We start from the raw sequence: 21,403 nt of genomic DNA, 5'->3' as shown, positions 1-21,403 counted from the left end.
AAAGATTGTAATGGCAGGGGGTTAGAATCATCTAGAATTTTCTTCATACGTCTCTAGATCCTGGACTAGAATGACTCAAAGACTGGGCTCAACTGGGAATGTTAGCCAAAGAACCTGTATATGACCTCTTTGTGAGGCTTGGGCTTCCTTGCAGCATGGCGGCCTTGGGGTAGTCAGCCATCAGGGCTTCAAGATGAGTGTTCCAGGAACAAGTCAGAAGCTCTGTGGCTCTTTATATAGCCTCAGAACTAACATAGTGTCACTTTTACCATGCCCTATTGATCAGAGCAGTCACTATCCCAGCCAGATGCAAGGGGAGGGAACATAGATCACTTCTCAGTGAAGGAAGATCAAAGAATTTGCAGCCATGTTTTTAAAACCTCTACACGTGTTGGCCGGGTACAGTGGCTCACACCTGTAATCCCAGCACTTTGGGAGGCCAAGGCAGGCGGATCAAGATATCAGGACCATTCTGGCCAACATGTTGAAACCCCATCTCTACTAAAAAATACAAAAAGTAGCTGGGTGTGGTGGCATGTGCGTTGTATCCCAGGTACTTGGGAGGCTGAGGCAGGAGAATCACTTGAACCCGGGAGGCGGAGGTTGCAGTGAGCTGAGATTGTGCCACTGCACTCCAGCCTGGCAACAGAGTGAGACTGTCTCAAAAAAAAAAAACAAACCTCTACACATGCATATATACTTTTTCCCCCAAAGTTTTGGATCATAGAGGCATATACAGTATATTCTTACGTCCATTGTCTGTCTTACCTACTGATGTATCAGTAAAATAGTAGACTTTTATAATTACATAAATATGTATGACAAACACTATAAACAAAATGAAAAGATAAATATTATGGAGTGGGGAAATATTTAGATTTATAACACATGACAAAGGACTAATAAATTGTTTAGGTTTGAAAACCCCATACGTATCAGTGAGTCGAATGCTAACAGACAGTGAAACAGGTAATGGGTATGAACACCCAAGTCATGGGGAAGAGAGAGAGAGAGAGAGTGTGTGTGTGTGTATGTATTTGTAGAAATGCTTAACCAATGTTTAAGTGAAAATTTTTTCACCTCTTTCATTTTTCTTCTAGCATATTGGCAAAGATAATAATTTTCATCTTTTTCTCATTTTTATTATATAGGAAGCAATCCTCCCACAAGAGTGTGACCCTGAAAGGTCATATTAAAAAAAAAAAAGTTAAGTGCAATGGTCATTCTTTGTTTTGCTTCAGCGGCTACAGGCCAGAGCGGATGGTCATTTCCAGCAGAGAACCCTGCCTGCTGCCTTCCACACGTGGAAGAGACTCTGGCGATGGCGCCAGCAGGACAATGTCCTCAATGCAAGAGCAACACGTTTCCACAGGTACAGTGCTAAGCTCCTGTCTTGCACTGGGGCAGGTGTCTCAAATCTAACTCTGCCAATCATGCAGCCCATTTGCTGTGCTTTTCGGCTTCCCAGACCACCCCAGGCCCTAGTACTTCCTGGATTTTCAATAATGTGGGCTCATTGATTTCATCTAGCAGGAAAAGACAAGACAGTATTTCCCCTGGGAAATCTTTTGTCCATCTTTATTGCAAGGGCTTTCAAAACAGCCTGTTTCATCATTAGCCACTGAGAGCTCCATTAAAGCAGCCCATTAGCTTTCTGGATCAGAGCATGGTAGGACCTTGCATCACCTTGGCAGACATTCTTGAATGTCATTTCCCCGAAACACTTCATTCCTGTTCTGCTAGACCTGGCTTTTTGAAGTCTTGAAATTATAGTCATCAACAAAACTACAAAGGTCGGGCCGGGCGCGTTGGCTCACGCCTGTAATCCCAGCACTTCAGAAGGCCAGGGCAGGCCAATCACAAGGTCAGGAGTTCAAGACCAGCCTGGCCAACCTGGTGAAACCCCATCTCTACTAAAGATAGAAAAATTAGCCCGGAGTGGTGGCATATGCCTGTAATCTCAGCTACTTAGGAGGCTGAGGCAGGAGAATTGCTTGAACCCGGGAGGCAGAGGTTGCAGTGAGTCGAGATTGCGCCATTGCACTCTAGCCCGGGTAACAGGGCAAGACTCTGTCTCAAAAAAAAAAAAAAAATTTAGAAAGCTGAAGGAGCAGAGCTACATCCTTTTAGTTCCCACAAGGGGCAAACTTGCCCACAGCAGGTTCTTAGTATGTGGTGGGACATAATGAAGAAATTATTATTTATTTATTTATTTTTGAGATGGAGTCTCGTCCTTTCACCCAGGCTGGTGTGCAATGGCATGATCTCAACTCACGGCAAATTTCACATCCTGGGTTCAACCAATTCTCCTGCCTCAGCCTCCCAAGTGGCTGTGATTACAGGTGTGTGCCACCATGCCCAGCTAATTTTTTGTATCTTTCGTAGAAACAGGGTTTCACCATGTTGGCCAGGCTGGTCTTGAGCTCCTGCCCTTGTGATCCACCCACCTTGGCCTCCCAAAGTGCTGGGATTACTGGCATGAGCCACCACGCCCGGTGATGAAGAAATTATTAATCACTAACAGTGTGTCTGCCACTGTGTTGGGCGTTGTGTGATGGAAGACAGAAAACAAATACATAAACTCATTCTGCCCATGGCATCATTATCTTCATTAATAATTTCCTTTTCACAGCCATCCTGAGAGAGCATGTTCAAAATGATAAGTGGTAGCACAGCTAGTAAGTGGCGCAGCCAGGGTTTAAATTCAAATCTCCAGTTCCAAAGTCCAGGTGCTTTCTTCTTGATCAAGAGGAAGAGCTTTTTGATGACTTTGTAGGAGGGTGAAATTTTTGTGAGGAGGTAAGATTGACATACAAGAAACAACTGAGAACCAGTTCAAGAGAATAGATCCATGTGTCCCCAGTCATGTCAGCCACAAGTTCCTCCAGCGCTCAGAGCTCGTGCCGAGGGAGGCTGAGCATGGCAGTGTCCGGGAGAGGCTTCCTGTGAGTGAGAGGGTGAGGATGGTGGCTGGAGTGGGCAAGAAGGGGAGGCCCAGACTGAAGGGATTGGGCTGACCCTATAGATAGATATCCAACAGATATTTGAGCAGGTGCATGGAACTAGTAAAGTGACAGTTTTGGAAATTACCTTAAGTTCAGTGTACTTTATCTTAAGACAAAGGGGTGAGATGGAGGGGCATGCATTGAGAGAAGTTGCAGTCATCTTAAATCTGGAGAATTTCAGGCCAGGTGTGGTGGCTTATGCCTGAAATCGCAGCACTTTGGAAGGCTGAGGTGGGTGGATCATTGGAGGTCAGGAGTTTGAGACCAGCCTGGCCAACATGGTGAAACCCTGTCTCTACTAAAAATACAAAAATTAGCAGGGCGTGGTGGCGCATGTTTGTAATCCCAGCTACTCTGGAGGCTGAGGCACGAGAATCGCTTTAACCCAGGAGGCAGAGGTTACAGTGAGTTGAGATGGCGCCACTGCACTCCAGCCTTGGATGACAGAATGAGACTCCATCTCTAAATAAATAAATAAATAGATAGATAGATAGATAGATAGATAGATAGATAGATAGTCTGTCCATCTATCCATCTGGAGGGTTTTGAATGCTAGTTTGAGATTAGCTAAAACTCTGGGTTCCTTAGCATGAAGTCCAGGGAGATGGTTTTAGGTGGTGGCCACGGGGAACAGAGGCTGATGAAAGGACAACTCTTGTCTCTTCCAGCTTCTGCAGACAGAGCAGCTTTGCCTTTACCTAGGTCCTATATTGTGGGCTGGTACAAGATTCCTTCAAAAAATGGCTGGCTTCAGGCTGGACGCGGTGGCTCACACCTGTAATCCCAGTACTTTGGGAAGCTGAGGCAGGCAGATCACCTGAGGTCAGAAGTTCGAGACCAGTCTGACCAACATGGCAAAATCTCCTCTCTACTAAAAATACAAAAATTGGCCAGGTGTGGTGGCACACATCCCAGCTACTCGGGAGCCTGAGGCAGGAGAATCACTTGAACCTAGGAGATGGAGGTTGCATTGAGCCAAGATCGCACCACGGCACTCCAGCCTGGGCAGCAGAGCAAGATTCCATCTCAAAAAAAAAATGGGCCAGGTGTGGTGGTTCAAGCCGGTAATCCCAGCACTTTGGGAGGCCGAGACGGGCAGATCACGAGGTCAGGAGATCGAGACCATCCTGGCTAACACGGTGAAACCCCGTCTCTACTAAAAAATACAAAAACCTAGCCTGGCGACGTGGCGGGCACCTGTAGTCCCAGCTACTCGGGAGGCTGAGGCAGGAGAATGGCGTAAACCCAGGAGGCGGAGCTTGCAGTGAGCTGAGATCGGCCACTGCACTCCAGCCTGGGCAGCCGAGCGAGACTCCGTCTCAAAAAAAAATGGCTTCAGTACTTAAAACACACACACACAGTACCCCTTTCTTTTTTTATTAACAAGTAGCCATGCTTGGTTCTATTCTTTTTTTATATTTTGTATGCTGTGAGAACTAAAAATTAAAAGTACCTTCAAAATAGCCAAGAGGAGCCTTTAAGGGATGTTTGCTAGGGAGCAGTTGTGGGTGGTTTTAGAGCTATCACTCTGGAGAAAAAGGGCGGAGGGTGACTTGGAGACAGGGTATAGCCAGGAGGCTTGCAGAATGGGGTAGGCCTGATCTGGATTTTTACCTGTTTTGGCTTGGTTGGACCTTTTTACGAAACTTGGTTTTTCAGATTCCTGTTTTCCTTGTTCATGAGCAGAGTGACTGAGAGTCTGGCTTAGAAGCTGGACAAGCCTGAGTTCCGACCTATGCTCTGTTACTTGCCAGCTCTGTGACCCTGGACAAGTCAATCTGTCTCTGAGCTTCAGTGTCCTCGAATGTAAAATTGAGATGATGTGGCCATAGTCTCTATCTCATATGGTTGTCATGAAAATGAAATGGGATAATACATGTAAAATACAAGCCAAGGGCCTGGCACAAAAATATGAACTATCCCCCGGCCCCTGGAGTTGGTTTAATTTGTGACTCTCATGATAAGTACGTATTCAGAGGATTGGTTTGGAGTTTAGCAAATTAAAGTTCCAAATAAATACGTATCTTTGATATTCTTAGGGTATTTTTTAATGTTTTAGGAATATAGGCAGATTTTATGATGGAATCTCATGAATTATGGCTAAAAGTAATTTTTTATTTATAAAATTTATATGTAAATTTTAAAACTATATATTTTAAAGCTATATAAAATTTATAACCCTCCAGTGAAAGGTACTGAGAATGAGACAAAACTGGTTTGTCTTTTATTTTAATTGAGATAAAATGTATATACAGTGAAAGGCACAGATTTTAAATAAAATTTGATGAGTTTTCATAATTTTTTTTTTTTTTTTTTTGAGACCGAGTCTCGCTCTGTCACCCAGGCTGGAGTGCAGTGGCCGGATCTCAGCTCACTGCAAGCTCCACCTTCCGGGTTCATGCCATTCTCCAGCCTCAGCCTTCCGAGTAGCTGGGACTACAGGCGCCCACCACCACGCCTGGCTAATTTTTTGTATTTTTTTTTTTTTTTTTTAGTAGAGACGGGGTTTCACCGTGTTAGCCAGGATGGTCTCAATCTCCTGACCTCGTGATCCGCCCGCCTTGGCCTCCGAAAGAGATGGGATTACAGGCGTGAACCACCATGTCTGGCCGAGTTTTCATAATCTGTATACCTATATAATCAACACTCCAGTCAAGATATAGAACATTTCTATTACCCCAGAAGGTTCCTTCACGTCCCTCCAGTCAGTCTCTACCCTGCATAGGTAACCAGTGTTCTGATTTCAGTCATCATCGGTTGGTTTGGCATTTTTTTTTTGTTTTGTTTTGTTTTGTTTTGTTTTCAGATGGAGTATCGTTCTTGTTGCCCAGGCTGGAGTGCAATGGCGCGATCTCGGCTCGCTGCAACCTCTGCCTCCCAGGTTCAAGCGATTCTTGTGCCCCAGCCTCCTGAGTAGCTGGGACTATAGGCATGCACCACCATGCCCAGCTATTTTTTTGTATTTTATTAGAGACAGGGTTTCACCATGTTGGCCAGGATGGTCTGAGTCTCCTGAGCTCGTGATCCACCCGCCTCAGCCTCCCAAAGTGCTGGGATTACAGGGATGAGCCACTGCGCCCAGCCTTTTTTCTACCTTTTTAAGGGTTCATTTAAATTTTTTTAGTATTGTATTTCCTGCATCAACTTTTTAGCTCTGTATTATTTGTAGTTTTTAGATTGTTTTAGGAATTACAGTGTGCATCCTTATTACAGTTGTTCGTATGTATGTATCTCTCTGTTTGTCTGTCTATGTATCTATCTGTTTATGTTTTAGAGACAGGAGCTTGTCCTGTCACCCAGGCTGGGGTGCAGTGGCACAGTTTTGGCTCACTGCAGCCTCTTCCTCCGGGGCTAAAGTGATACACCCACCTCAGCCTCCCAAGCAGCTGGGACTACAGATGTGTGCCGCCATACCAAACTAATTTTTTTTTCTAATTTTTGTAGAGAAAGGGTCTCACTATGTCGCCCAGGCTAGTCTCAAACTCCTGGGCTCAAGTGATCCTCCTGCCATGGCCTCTTACTGTTCTGGGATTATAGGTGTGAGCCACCATGCCTGGCCCAGTTGTGTTTAGAATTAATATACTATTTCATGTTTAGTGCAAGAACATAAAAACAATAACATTCTATTTTGTTCCCATCCTTGATGATATTATTATTTTTAGAAATAAACATTGTGGGGTCTCACTATGTTGTCCAGGCTGATCTTGAACTTCTGGGCTCAAGACATCCCCCTGCCTCAGCCTTTCAAAGTGCTGGGATTACAGGAGTGAGCCACCACCCCCAACCAGTGGTACTTTTTGTCATACATTTTATGTGTAATGATTGATTGTAGAGACGAGGTCTCACTATGTTGCCCAGGCTGGTTTTGAACTCCTGAGTTCAAGCAATCCTCCTGCCTCAGCCTCCTGAAGTGTTAGGGTTACAGGCATGAGCCACCATGCACACAGCCTGCAACGTTACTATTTTTGCTTTAAATAATCAGTAGTCTTTTTATAAATCGAGAAGGAAAAAATGCAGCCTTTTACATTTACCCACATATTTCCCCTTTCCAGTGTTCCTTGTGTCTTCCTATACATTTGAATGTTCATCTGTATCATTTCCCTTCAGCCTAAAGATGATCTTTTAGTGTCAACTGGGGTCGAACGATCTCAGCTTCTGTGTCTGGTCTCTCAACTCTGGCTGGGCCAGAGCTCCATCTTAAACCCTGTCTAGCTTCTCCTGTCTCTGTTCTCCTCTTGGCCCTGCACAGTCGCTCTCTGCTAGGCCTCCAGGAGTCTGCATGTGTGGTCCTCATCTGAGGACCTGGGACAATCTCAGTGAAATTTTGGGTACTTCGCTGTGTTCAGCTGTCTCCTTTCTAGTACCCTGCCCCCAAATTCCAGCCCCTCTGGCAGTCATGAACTCCAGTCTTTGCCTCCTCTGCTCACTGAGGCTGAGGGAGGCTCTGCTTAGCCTCCCTTCCTCTCACTGTTTAGAAGGTGCCCCCAGGCAGAAAGTCTGGGCGGCCTCGGGGCTCACCTCGCCTGTGTCCTGTCTTTTCAGCATCAAAATCTACACTTACTGTCCAGCGCCTGAAGACAGTTGCCACATATGTTTTGCCTAGTTTTGTCATATATGGCCAGAGGGTAGATCCAAGACCAGTGACTGTGTTCTGCCTACAAGTGGAATCTTTGCTTTAAGTGATGTGTCTTGTGTGTTAAATGTCAGGGGAGCGAGATCCCGCAGTGCTGAACACGGATCCGATGGCTCCACCAGCGTGGCGCCCCTAGTGACTGTTGATCAGTTGTCCCAGCACTGCTGTTGCAGGATTTGACGTTGTTAATGGTGATCTGGTAGGCCTAGGCAGAGATGACAAAACAGTGGTTCCCAAACCTTTCTACTTTCCTAATTCACCTGGAACACTTGTTTAAAATACAATTTCCTGGGACGCCCCTCCGACTTGCTCAGTCAGCCTTAGGGGTCTGCCCCTTGTTTTTCAACAGGTCCCCAAAGGATTGGTCATTGTGCAGTGGAAAGGGCTCCACGAACAATCCTTTATCAGTGTTGTTAAGTCAGTATAGAATTAATGAAGACCTGGGGTCTTAGGGTCGGACTCTTTTTCGTACGGGGTGAAGGCTTGGCTGATACCAGAAATAACTTGGAAAATGTTGGCCTTTTTCAGTTTGTGGTTTTTGGCTACTGCTTTCCTTCCCTTTCTCTTTGTGTTGCTTTCTCCCTCATCTAAGCTTATTCACCTCTTTTCTTTTTTTCAGAGACAGGGTCTCACTCTGTTGCCCAGGCTGGAGTGGAGTGACATGATCATAGTTCCCCACAGCCTTAAACTCCTGGGCTCAGGCGATCCTCCCACCTCAGCCTCCCAGGTAGTTGGGACTACAGGCACACACTATCACAGCCAGCAATTTTTAAATTTTTTTGTAGAGATGGAGTCTTGCTATGTTGCCCAGGCTGGTCTTGGCCTCCAGCGATCCTCCTGCCTTGGCCTCCCAAAGTATTAGGATTACAGACATGGGCCACTGTGCCCAGCCACTTAACTCACCTCTTATACCATAGCATGGTATAAAAGGAAAAATCCAATTATTTGGAACTTCTAGTTCTGTTTGGGTTAATTTTTGGTTTTGTTAAGTGCTTTACATTCTTCCTTGTTTTTTAGGGAGACATTAGAGAAGCAAGTATTTTCTATCTGGAGGCAGAAGACGTTTCAGCATCAAGAAAACCGCCTGGCAGAGAGAATGGTAAGTGGCTGCCCCTGAGGAGATGTGTGGATGGGTAGGATCTGATTCAAGCCGTTGCACTCATGGCCTCCCCTCCTCAGGAAGTTGCTCGGACCTCACTGGAGGGCTCCTGCCTGTGACTCTTGAGGCAGGGCAGGCTCTGGGGCATCTGTCCTTTCTCAGTGGAGCCTACAGACAGCTTCTGGGCTGTACCACATTCTGACGTCCATTCCTTTTGCCTTAGTCATTATTTGTGGCCTGTAAATTCTTTCCTGGCTTCTGTGCCTCTCTCCTACTTGACTTATTCTGTTCTCTCCTTCCTGTCCTGCCTCAGGCCATCCTCCACGCAGAGCGACAGCTTCTGCATAGGTCTTGGTTCACGTGGCACCAGCAGGCAGCAGCACGTCACCAGGAGCAGGAGTGGCAAACAGCGGCCTGTGCTCACCACCGCCATGGGCGGCTCAAGAAAGCTTTCTGCCTCTGGAGGGAAAGTGCCCAAGGGCTCAGAGCAGAGTGAGTGGCCAGTTCTGCCTTAAAAGCCTTTCTATCCCAGGCCAGCTTTGATTGTACTAGCAGCACCATCAGCTCCAAGTGCCTGTCTGGAGGATTGCTTTACCCCAGACTCTGGTTGTAAGTTCTGGAAGTTCAACCTAAAAGAGTCTAACTAAAACTAGGTTGGCTGGGCGCAGTGGCTCACGCCTGTAATCCCAGCACTTCAGGAGGCTGAGGTGGGCAGATCACCAGAGGTCAGGAGTTCGAGACCCGCCTGACCAACATGGAAAAACCCTGTCTCTACTAAAAATACAAAATTAGCCAGGCATGGTGCTCCATGCCTGTAGTCCCAGCTATTCGGGAAGCTGAGGTAGGAGAATCGCTTGAACCTGGGAGGTGGAGGTTATGATGAGCCAAGATCGCACCATTCTACTCTAGCCTGGGCAACAAGAGCGAAACTCCGTCTCAAAAAAAAAAAAAAGGATTGTAACAGCAGGACCTTGGGGTACCTCATGGAACTCACAGCCTCAGGAATTTGGCTGGGCATAGAAGTTCTCAGTGGATCGGGGAGGTCCTGCTCATTGGCCACATCCTGCTTACACTTGGGGCCCATTTGAAGTGACCATAGCCAGGTTGGGAGGCCGAGGCAGGTGGATCACTTGAGCTTATGAGTTCAAGACCAGCCTGGCCAACATGGCAAAACCCCATCTCTACTAAAAATACAAAAATTAGCCAGGCGTGGTGGCACAAGCCTGGAATCCCAGTTACCCAGGAGAGTGAAGCATGAAAATTGCATGAACCCAGCAGACGAAGGTGGCAGTGAACCGAGATGGCACCGCTACACTCCAGCCTGGGCAACAGAGTGAGACTCTGCCTCAAACAAACAAAAGTGGCCATAGCAGGGAATACACTGATGGACCCATGCTGTGACAGCTGACCGCTGCAGATAAGGGATAGGGACCAGCAGCTGTGGCCAGTGGGTGGGCTGTGGTAGTTTTTAACCACACCATGTAGTTAGAGAGAGGAGGGTAGGCAGCCCATGTGTCCGCTGCAGAGGCTGTCCTGCTTTGGGGCCTTTCAGTATCCACTGTGTGTTCTGAGGATCTCACTCCCTGTCAAACTCTGACCATGTTTAACCACTTTCTCGGTCGGGGGCTTCACACCTGCACATGTGAGCTTCAGTGGCACTTGAAGCCCTGGGAAGTAGGCCAACATGTGATCACAGGTGCTTTTTTCTGAGAGTTCAAGTTCTTTGGCAGCTCTTCAGAGAGGGTCTCTGCTCCCCTCAAAACTTAACCAGGTAGGGCCATGGACTGTGAGGGGGAGCCCGTAGAGGGTGCCCTTGCTGGGTGGGGGCTGCAGCACTGAGCTCTGCCATCTCCCCACAGGAGGACGGGCAGGGTGCGGGCAGCAGAATTCCACGTGGCCCAGCTCCTGCGCCGGGCCTGGAGCCAGTGGAGGGAGGTAAGGCTTTGTGGCGAGTGCCACCCGTGTATGGCTTTTGGACAGGTGGGCTGTGTGTCAGCGGGACTCAGGCGACGTATGGGCCACACCACCTACCTCTGAGCCGAAGGAAGAGAGCAGGCAGCACATAAAGTGTTAACTCAGTTTTATGAGACGATTGGCTGAAAATTTTGCGTTCTTTCAGATACTAGGCTGTTCTTATTTGAACTTACTGCATCTAAAATGCCTGATCTAACCGTTTACAGGAGTCCTAGTGAGTGTTAAAAACGTTTAAACTCACAATTGAGCATTTACTGCAAATCAAGCACTTGCCTCATCCAGTCATCACAGAACCCCTACGAAGCGCATATTTATCGATGGGGCCAGAGAGGTGAAGTCATTTACACTCACACAGATGACGTATAAAATGGAGGCAAAGCAGGAAGCCACCCCCACCTCAGACCCCAGCCCACGGTGGCCACTGTCTCCTCTGTCTGCAGTGCCTGGCCGTGCGGGGGGCGGAGCGGCGGAAGCTGATGCGAGCAGATCGGCACCACCAGCAGAGAGTGCGGCACAGGGCGCTGCAGGCGTGGGTGGTAGGAGCTGCTGCTTCCCTCCTGATCTCCGTGCTGTGGGGACCGGGGAGGTTTCTGGGGAGACTTTGTTTCCCTTCTTTGTTCTTCCTGTTCCTCCCAGAACAGAGTAATGTGACACACCTCAAACCAAGCAGTGCCCCAGACAGCGGGCCTTAGGCCACAGGGTTCTTTGATTCTTGCTTGGCCAAGTGGAACCAGGTGCTGTCGGTGGGTACCAGCCTTGTAGTGAAAGCAGCTCCTGGCCCTGGAGGCCCATGGTTTGACTTAGCAGGTGAGGGCCTGTGAGACACTTTCTCCCTGTCGTCTGGGAGGGTCTGCTGGCCCTGGGACCAGGGGCTGTAGGCCTCTCCCTGCCGTTTTTGAGTGCTCTGGGCATGGCAGCCTTGTGGTAGATGCACCTCTGAGACCTGCCTAAACAGGGAGAAGTGTGGGCCTACGCGCAGCCTCAGTCTTCCTTGTCCCCTACAGACTTACCAGGGCAGGGTACGGAGCATCCTCCAGGAGGTGGCAGCCAGGGAGAGCCAGCACAACAGGCAGCTGCTGCGGTGAGTCTCCCGGGCGCCTCCCAGGCTCTGACTGGGGAACGAGGAATGCACTCCAAACCCCAGCCTTTTAGGGAGTCCTGCCGAGGGCCAGGTGGGGGATGGTCCCAGGTTCCTAGTAGCTAATACCATGGTCTTGGCTTTTCCACTTCACTCACGGGTTCGCCTTCATTTGTCTTAAGCCCCTGCTGTGTGCGGGGTGGGACCTTGGAAAGCACCTGTCACCTGCATGCCTTAAAGGCCACTTGTTTCCTCCCTACTTCACACTGCAAGATGCAGCTTTGCAAGGCACCTCGTCGCCTCCTCCACTCCAGAGGCTGCAGCGGCTCCCTTTCCTGTCAGTTTCCAGGCAGTGCCCTTCCAGCTTGCTCTGCAGGCCTGTCACTGACTCTCCAGAGTCACCTCTGGGCCCCGTCAGACCATCTGCACCGCTCACCCCTGTGGAGGGCGCTTCTGCAGCTTCTACCACTCTTTCTAAGCCAGACTCTAACCTCACTCCTTCCCAGCAGTCCTCCCACATGCCCCTCTTTCATTTCCTGCCTTTGTATTTGTTCAGCACATGATATTCCTGGTGGCCTGTGGGCAGTGGGTCTCGTGGACTTTCAACGCCTCCATCCTTAGCTGGGCATAATGGCTCACGCCTGTAATCCCAGCACTTTAGGAGGCTGTTTGAGACCAGGAGTTCCAGACCAGCCTGGGCAACACAGCGACACCTTGTCTCTACTGAATATAAAAAGATTAGCTAGGCATGGTCATGTATGCCTGTGGTTCAGCGACTTGGGAGGCTTAGGTGGGAGGGTCACTTGAGCCCTGAAGGTCAAGGCCGCAGTGAGCCGTGATCATGCCACTGCACTCCAGTCTGGGCGATGGAGTGAGACCCTGCCTCTAAAAAGTAAATAAAATAAACGCCTCCATCCCTCATACGGGGTCCCATAGAGCGCCCATCCCGCTCTTGAGACAGGGCGGAATAAGCGAGAACTCCCCGAGCTAACTCAGCAGCAAGCTGCGGCACAGGCAGCCTTCCGAGTTCCCTGTCTCACCACACTGCTCTCATCACAGTGAGTCACCTGTGTTGCCACTGTCTAGTTATGCCCTGTTATCCTCGTAGCACCTGGAGTTGGGTCTCCAGCAGTGCTGGGTCCCTCATGCATTCTTGGTGCCCAGCCCAGAGCAGCTGCTCAGTAGCCATTTGTTGGACATAGACGTGCACGTAAACATGGGTGTTGGTGAAACAGACATTCTTAGGTGTAGAGTCCCTGACTCAGGAGTAGGGGAAGAAGTAGGAATGATTCACAGAAGCCTCCCTTCTCTCTCCATCCTGGTGTCATCTGCCCTTCCCACACCCATGCACCTGCAGAGGGGCATTGCGTCGCTGGAAAGAGAACACCATGGCCCGAGTGGATGAAGCCAAAAAAACCTTTCAAGCAAGTGCTCATTACAGAAGGACCATATGTTCCAAGGTGAGGTATAAGGAGGCAAGCTGGTCACCCAGGAGAGCTGGGGACTGTGTTCTGGTGAGGGCGTGGGATGTAGGGGGTGGTGCCAGAGATTTGAACTGAATAAGGAACCTAGAAGTGGGTAACTTTCCTCCAGCACACACACAAACACCCATGTGGACACATGTTTAGTTTTTTACTGAATTACAAACTAATATGCATTAAAATAGAAACATAACACATCATAAGTGAACTAGTTCTTATCAGAACCAGTATTTTCTTTTTTTTTTTTTTTTTGAGACAGAGTCTTACTCTGTCACCCAGGCTAGAGTGCAGTGGTGTCATCTCAGCTCACTGCAACCTCCAATCCCCCAGGTTCAAGAGATTTCTCCTGCCTCAACCTCCCGAGTAGCTGGGACTACAGGCGTGTGCCACCATGCTCGCCTAATTTTTGTATTTTTAATAGAGGTGGGGTTTCACCATGTTGGCTAGGCTGGTCTTGAACTGCTGACCTCAGGTGATCCACCTGCCTCAGCCTCCCAAAGCGCTGGGATTACAGGCACTTTGAATCCAGGAGGTGCAGTGAGCCAAGATTGCACCACTGCACTCCAGCCTGGACAACAGAGCAAGATTGTCTCAAAAAAAAAAAAAAGAAGAAGAAGAAGAAAAACTCCGGAGCTAGCCTGTGCCTCCCTTCCCCCGGAAGAGGATCACAGGAGTCTTTGCTTGGCTCCAGAGCTTGAAGAGGAGGCCTTTTTGGTGGGAATGGAGTTCATGACGCTTGCGGAGCAGGCACCAGGCATCCCCTGGGCAAGTGTTTTGTGATTGTGATTTTATAGGCATCACTCATACAGAAGAATGTATACAATGTATGTGTGTTCCATTTACTAAACAGTAATAGAGGCCGGGCGCCGTGGCTCACGCTTGTAATCCCAGCACTTGAGGAGACTGAGTCGAGTGGATCACTTGGGGTCAGGAGTTTGAGACCAACCTGGCCAACATGGAGAAACCCTGTCTCTACTAAAAATACAGAAATTAGCCGCGCGTGGTGGCGCGTGCCTGTAATCCCAGCTACTCGGAAGGCTGAGGCAACGCTGAGGCAGGAGAATCGCTAAAACCTGGGAGGCGGAGGTTGCAGTGAACCAAGATCACGTCACTGCACTCCAGCCCAGGTGACACAGCGAGACTATGTCTCAAAAAGAAATTATATAAATAAATAAAATAGAATGAAGACCCATGTATGTAATGACTTCACTACTTGATGGCAGGGTATGATATGAAAATCCTGGTAGAAGAGTCCCAGCAGCCGAGATGCTGGGCTTCCTGTGAGGGGCTGGGGCCCCGTCCTATTGCTCAGCGGTCTGCGTGCATGGCAGTTACTTCCTGGAGCGTGTGTGAGAAGCAAATGGCAACAGCTTGGCCTTGCCTCTCCAGGAGCCACCGTCACAGACCTGGGGTGGCCCCGGAAGCCAGGAGGCGTAGTGACTTGCTGTGCTCCTTGCCTGCCCATAGGTCCTGGTCCAGTGGCGGGAAGCTGTGTCAGTGCAGATATATTACCGACAGCAGGAGGACTCTGCCTTCTGGGAGGCCCGGAAGGTGCTGGACAGGGGTAAGTGGGGCCCCCAGAAGCAAGTCGTGTTGAGGAATGTGACGACAGCACTGTTGTGGAGGTCCCTGTGGCCCCCATAAGTCTGTCTCCTCCTCATACATGCCAGTTGCCAGTGGTTGCCATGACAAAGTACCACAGACTGGGAGTCTTCAAACCACACAGAATTACCCTCTCAGTTCTGGAGGCTGGCAGTTAGAGATCAAGGTGTGGCAGGGCCGTGCTCCTCCTCAGGCTCTAGTCCTTCCTTGCCTCTCCCAGCTTGTTTCTTTTTTTTTTTTTTTTTTTTTTTTTGAGACGGAGTCTGGCTCTGTAGCCCAGGCTAGAGTGCAGTGGCCGGATCTCAGCTCACTGCAAGCTCCGCCTCCCGGGTTCACGCCATTCTCCGGCCTCAGCCTCCTGAGTAGCTGGGGCTACAGGCGCCCGCCACCTCGCCCGGCTAGTTTTTTGTATTTCTTAGTAGAGACGGGGTTTCACCGTGTTAGCCAGGATGGTCTCGATCTCCTGACCTCGTGATCCACCCGTCTCGGCCTCCCAAAGTGCTGGGATTACAGGCTTGAGCCACCGCGCCCGGCCCCAGCTTGTTTCTTGCTTGTCATGGCTCTCCAGGACGTGCAGACCCATTGCTCCAGTCTTTGCCCCATCTTGACATGCCTCTCCCTTCCTGTGTCTGGGTCCCTTAGAAGGACTCTGGTCATATCAGATGAAGGACCCACCCTACTTGAGTGTGACGCCATCCTTTCCAATTACATCTGCAGCCAGCCTAGTGCCAGATAAAGTCACATCGTGAGGTTCCAGGAAGGGCATGAATACAGCAGGTGTGGAGTGGGTACTGTTCAGTCCAGTATATCTTAGAAATGTATTACCAACTGATTGCCAACCAGTTTATGTTAAAATGAAAGGCTGGCGCTTGAGATCTACAGAGAAATAAAAGAAGCTGGAATGGAGGAGTTTGGGGTGGTTGGGGGGGGTGGTTTTGACAGGAAGGTCCTTGCCGCTTGTCAGGTCAGCCTCCACTGTGTTAGCGTCCTGCTTCCTTGTGTAGCTGGGCCCTTGAATATTCAGGGGCCAGAGACATTCTCATTCGATCTCAGGAAGTCCCACTGCCTGCTGTATATACATTTTTGGAAAGATTGCAGGGCACAGTGGTACACACCTGTAGTCCTAGCTACTCGGGAGCCTGAGGTGGGAGGATCACTTGAGCCCAGGAGTTGGATGGAGGCTGCACTGAACTATGATCACACCACTGCACTCCAGCTTGGGTGACAGAATGAGACGCAGTCTCTCTCTTTTTTTGAGACAATCTCACTCTGTCGCCCAGGCTGCAGTGCAGTGGCACGATCTTGGCTCACTGCAACCTCCACCTCTTGGGGTTCAAGCAATTCTCCTGCCTCAGCCTCCTGAGTAGCTGGGACTACAGGCGCGTGCCACCACACTGGGCTAAATTTTTGTATTCTTAGTAGAGACGGGGTTTCATCGTGTTAGCTGGGATGGTCTCAATCTCCTGACCTCGTGATCCATCCGTCTCAGACTCCCAAAGTGCTGGGATTACAGACATGAGCCACCATGCCTGGCCAAGACCCAGTCTCTTTTAAAGAATCTTTGGAAAGAGTCTAGAACAGGAGTCCATGCCCCTGCTTGCAAGTTGCACAGACACACGGCAGACCCGTGGGGAGCTGTCTCCTAACACAGCCAGCGGTCCCATAGCAGGAGAATCTGACACGCTGAAGGGGACAGCTCAGTTTTAGAATAAATGAAAATACAAACAAAAGTGAAAACAATTAGAAATTGTTTAAATTGGCCCTTAAAGAAATTGACCAAGTTGTTGAGTTGGTTTACAAGAGTTTGCTCCAGGACAAAACTGCATCAGCTTTGGTTTGGTTCTGACTATAGCATGTGTTAATGAGCATGTTTCAACAAGTCCTAGTGACAAAACCCCGGGCTCAGCCATCCCACACGGCTGCATTACTGCACCACGAATGTGCTGCTGAGTCCTGGAACTCAGCTCAGAAACCTGCACTGTGTTTCTAGTTCACTAAGAAAGAAGCTGAGGGGTTTAGCCAGTCCTTGGGCTCTGGAGCTTCTGCGCCTGACCCTTTGGGCACCTGACCGTGCAGCTTCAAGCTCCAGAGGCTTCTGGACATTTTGGGTCGGCTGCCTTAAGGGTCAGGTGCCCACTCCTGGCCGTGGTGGGAAGTTACAGGCTACGGGTTTGAGTTTTGCCCGAAGCCGCTGCTCTCTGAAGGACTTTCCTTAGAAGGAGGCAGTGGCAGGTTTGGATTGCCACGTCCATTACAGATGGTGTGAGACATTTGGGAGACTGGGCAGCAAGACAGTGTACACGTAGTAGGTACACAGTAAACACCTGAGGAACAATTGCCTGGCTTATATTAAGGCCTCAGTGTCTCAGGCATACCTTGGCAGGCCAAGGGTGGGGCTGGAGGAGGGACTCGGGGGAGGATGTCACAAGACCCATTATGCAGGGTGCTGCAGATGCGCAGGCTGGCGGTCATAAACTGGCTCTGCGTGTGGCCTCCAGCCCTCTCTGAGTCTCAGTGTCTTCATCTGTAAAATGGGGATAACAGTGCCTACCTCTTGGGGTTGTTGTGGAGATCAACCGAGATGACAGGTAGAGAGATAGACACTTAGAACAGAGCCCAGACGTCAGCATGCAGCACTAACATGGGTGCCTCCCGCTTGTGATCTGCCGCCTTCTCTGCCTGCGCCGGTGGGCCTGGAGGGCTCCTCATCTTGGCATCTGTGCCCTGCTCTCAACCCTGTTCTGTTGTCTCAAAAAGAAAGTTCTCTCAGGGCCCAAGAAAGATTCACTCAGGGGAGAATCTTGTGACACAAAAACAAAAGGCAGGATGTGGCTCGTGCCTGCAGAACCCAGGGGGCCAGAAGACGTGGCCTGGCGACCAGCGCACTCCTCCCCAGCCGCGGCTCGGGCTGCTCTGACTGCTCTGACTGGGCCTTGGTTTCCACCCTGGCCAAACAGGCTGCCCTCTCCTCCAGCTGCTGCAGCTCAAGTGGGGGCTCCTCCTCCTCCCTCAGACTGAGGCTCTTCCTCCGCGCGCCCAGCAGCATTTTGCACGTGACTCTCACGGGGGCCTCTGGCACCCCTGTGGAGGCTGTGGACAGGCTTGTGGCTCTGGGAGGGCCCTTGGGGAGCACAGTGGTAAACAGATCTGGTTCCAGTCCCTGGGGGGTTCACTGTTGGCAAAGGTGGCCAGAGCTGTCCCTAGAGAAGGGCCATGGTCCACATGTGGTAGTTGCACCGTGTGGGCTGGACACCTGGACTCTATCCCCGCACAGCCATCTCTCCTCTCTGCACCTTCACCATTATGTAGTCACTGGTGGAAATCCCACAAAACAGCAAACTCTGACTTGGATCTAGGCTGTCTGCGGACCTGGTTTCAGCGCTGGCGGGACTGCAGCCGGAGGTCAGCCCAGCAGAGACTGCAGCTGGAGAGGGCAGTCCAACACCACCGCCGACAGCTGCTGCTGGAGGGGCTGGCCCGGTGGAAGATGCACCATCTGGAATGTGTCAGGAAGAGGGTGAGGCCGACGGTGGCAACTCTCCAAGTTCCACCTGCCTGGCAAGGGGTGTCCAGGCCAGGAGACCGTATCTCAGGAAGGGGTCTCTCCTGACAGCACTCCATGCAGCCAGTATGAGTGGTGGGTGGTTTGGGGTCCTGTAGGACAAGGCTGCAGGAGCCTTTCTGGGCATTTGGTGGAGCCTAGCGGGTAGCCAGCCCCAGAATCCAGTGTCTCCCAGAGAAGACGGCTCAGCCTAAAAACCCGGTTCATGCTGACCCGTGGCTTATCAGTGCTGGGGGACCTACGGAGTGAGTCCTCTAGGTGCCCCCTGCCTCCCCCTGCCTCTCCCTGCCTATGCAGGAGACCCCTGGCACCATCCAGGACTCCTGGCAATGGGAGGACATTCAGCTGGGCAGAGACTGGGTTAGATCAGGACCCACCGCAGGCTGTCTAGGCTAGGTCAGGACCCCACTCTGTGCACTTGCTCTCCCCTAGCTCCTGCACAGGCAGAGTACCCAACTGCTGGCACAGAGACTCAGCCGGACCTGCTTCCGCCAGTGGAGACAACAGGTGGGAACCCGGGAGATGTCCCCTCCAAACTTCCTTCTCTGTCCTCTGGCGTGTGAGGCCTGGGCAATGAGTGACCTTCGGCTTACACCTCTAGTTCAGTATTTTTACTATTGCCCTCCCCAGGGCCACCTCCTTTACCACCTTCCTGTCATTTCCGAGCACATCAGCTTTGTTCCATCTGTAGCCTGCGTAAGACCAGTTACTTCAAGGCCTGGTTTCTCTTTCTACAGTGTTGTATTAAAAAAATACATCAGTGGAGGCTGGGCGCGGTGGCTCACGCCTGTAATCCCAGCACTTTGGGAGGCCGAGGTGGGCGGATCACAAGGTCAGGAGATCGAGACCATCCTGGCTAACACGGTGAAACCCTGTTTCTACTAAAAATACAAAAAAATTAGCCAGGCATGGTGGCAGGCGCCTACTCGGGAGGCTGAGGCAGGAGAATGGCGTGAACCTGGGAGGCAGATCTTGCAGTGAGCCAAGATCACACCACTGTACTCCAGCCTGGACGACAGAGCGAGACTACCTCAAAAAAAAAAAAAAAAAAATCAGTGGGCCAGGCATGATGGCTTACACCTATAATCCCAGGATTTTGGGAGGCTGAGGCAGGAGGATTACTTGAGCCTAGGAGTTCAAGACCAGCCTGGGCAACATAGTGAGACCCCATCTCTACAAAAACAAAACAGAAAAATCAGCTGGGTGTAGTTAGTGCACACCTGTGGTCCAAGCTACTCGGGAGGCTGATGTGGGAGGATCACTTGAGCCCAGGAGGTCAAGGTTGCAGTGAGCTGTGATCATGCCACTGCACTCCAGCCTAGATAAGAGTGAGATCCCATCTCAAAATAAATCAACATAATTTTTTAAAAATTAAAATGAAATATGTTTTAAGACTTGCTGGGATCTTGCTAAAAAGCCAAGAGGGATCACGCAGAGCAGCACCCACACGTCCCCAGCTCCCTCTTCCCATCCTGTTGTCCTGTTCTTAACCGTTCCCCAGACCCCAGGACGGTGTCTCCACACATCCCCCTGCAGGAGCCCTTTGCCATCTTCTTTCCTAAAGGTCCTTCCTCAGGCCACAGATGGAGCATCTATTGAGCACCTCATGGCCAGGCACAGGGCTGGCCCTTCCTAGTGAAGGAAGTGGGAGCCTCAACTAGAGAGGGAGCCCAGAGGGACGATCCGGGCAGGGCCCCTTGATCAGCACAGCCTCCCTGAAGGGGCAGCAGGGAAATGATCTAGTCTTTCTGGCCCTAGCTGGCAGCCAGGAGGCAGGAGCAGCAGGCGACAGTGCGGGCCCTGTGGTTCTGGGCCTTTTCGCTGCAGGCAAAGGTAATTGTGTTTCTGCATCCTACCATCCCTGCCTCTCCCTCAGGCCTTATCCCTGCCTTGGAGGGAGGGCACCTGGTCTGTGGGGGACCCCTAAACAGGGAGATCTGGGCCTCACCTCCCACCCTCCCTGGAGGTGTGGGCCACGTGGCTGGCGTTTGTACTGGAAAGGAGGAGGAAGAAGGCGCGGCTGCAGCGGGCACTCCAGGCCTACCAGGGGCAGCTCCTCCAGGAGGGTGCCACACGGCTCCTGCGCTTTGCAGCCAGCATGAAGGCCTCCCGGCAGCAGCTGCAGGCCCAGCAGCAGGTCCAGGTAGGCCCAGGGCCCCTTCCTCTGGGGAGCAGGCAGGGTGTGGCATGAGCTGACCAGAGGCTGTGTCGCAGGCGGCTCACAGTCTCCATCGTGCTGTCCACCGCTGTGCCACGCTCTGGAAACAGAAAGTGCTGGGCCGGGGCGGGAAGCCTCAGCCCCTGGCAGCCGTCGCACCCAGCAGGAAAGTGACGTTTGAGGATCCCCTTCTCAACTGCATTGCCGCTGGGGCTGGGGATGCCACCGTGGGGACCAAGAGGCCACAGGCTCCTCTGCTTCAGGGAGCTCTGGGCTGCCTGGCTGCTGAGGAGCCCCACGCCCGGGAACTGTGAGTAGCCCGTCCTCACCTCATCCTCCTCGCTTCCACCCTGGGCAAAAGGTTGGATGGCGTAGCAGGGAGGAAAACTGGGCCCTGACGGGGGACAGGGCGGGCTGGCCTCGGCCTTGTCATAGCTGAGCTGCTGCGAATCGCCTCTTCTCCGGCCAGACCCCATCCCTCCCCTGGCAAGAGAGAGTGGCGTGGGATTTCCAGACCCTCTCTCCTTTGCCTGCCAAAGTTCAGGAAATAGGTGTCCCTTCCTCCGCAACCCCTTCCTCCCCTCTCGCCCGTCCTGCTGACAGTCTTCTGGAGTCACACCCATAGCTGACAAGGGAACAAGCTCAGCCCTGCCTGTGCCTGCTGGCCTCTCTTCTGCTCCCTCACAGCCAAGACACTGGTTTTTTGTCAGAAGCCCCTCTTTCTTGTGTGGGCTGGCACCCATCCCTCTGCCCGCCCTGACTATGGTCTCCTCAACCCCTAACCTGCCCTGCCCTATGCTGATGAAGCTGG

At 51.1% G+C, this 21,403-nt stretch overlaps 1 protein-coding gene across 18 annotated transcripts in view; it reads left to right on the top strand.

The window, feature by feature from the left end:
* SFI1 (SFI1 centrin binding protein) overlaps positions 1–21,403 on the top strand; it is a 114,722-nt gene that overhangs the window by 89,124 nt on the left and 4,195 nt on the right. For all 18 annotated transcript variants that reach the window (XM_031655965.1, XM_031655962.1, XM_031655957.1 and 15 more), the window contains 13 exon segments: positions 1,242–1,372; positions 8,656–8,737; positions 9,051–9,229; positions 10,597–10,672; positions 11,152–11,247; positions 11,716–11,792; positions 13,147–13,249; positions 14,738–14,834; positions 18,229–18,389; positions 18,867–18,941; positions 20,193–20,267; positions 20,401–20,577; positions 20,649–20,902. In XM_031655965.1, the coding sequence (XP_031511825.1) occupies positions 1,242–1,372; positions 8,656–8,737; positions 9,051–9,229; positions 10,597–10,672; positions 11,152–11,247; positions 11,716–11,792; positions 13,147–13,249; positions 14,738–14,834; positions 18,229–18,389; positions 18,867–18,941; positions 20,193–20,267; positions 20,401–20,577; positions 20,649–20,902 (1,583 nt within the window).

This window comes from Papio anubis, chromosome 16, assembly GCF_008728515.1.
Source record: "Papio anubis isolate 15944 chromosome 16, Panubis1.0, whole genome shotgun sequence".
In the NCBI taxonomy this organism is placed as follows: Eukaryota; Metazoa; Chordata; class Mammalia; order Primates; family Cercopithecidae; genus Papio; species Papio anubis.
The sequence above is the reverse complement of the archived record's forward strand: the minus strand, read 5'-3'. Positions and strand labels throughout refer to the sequence as shown.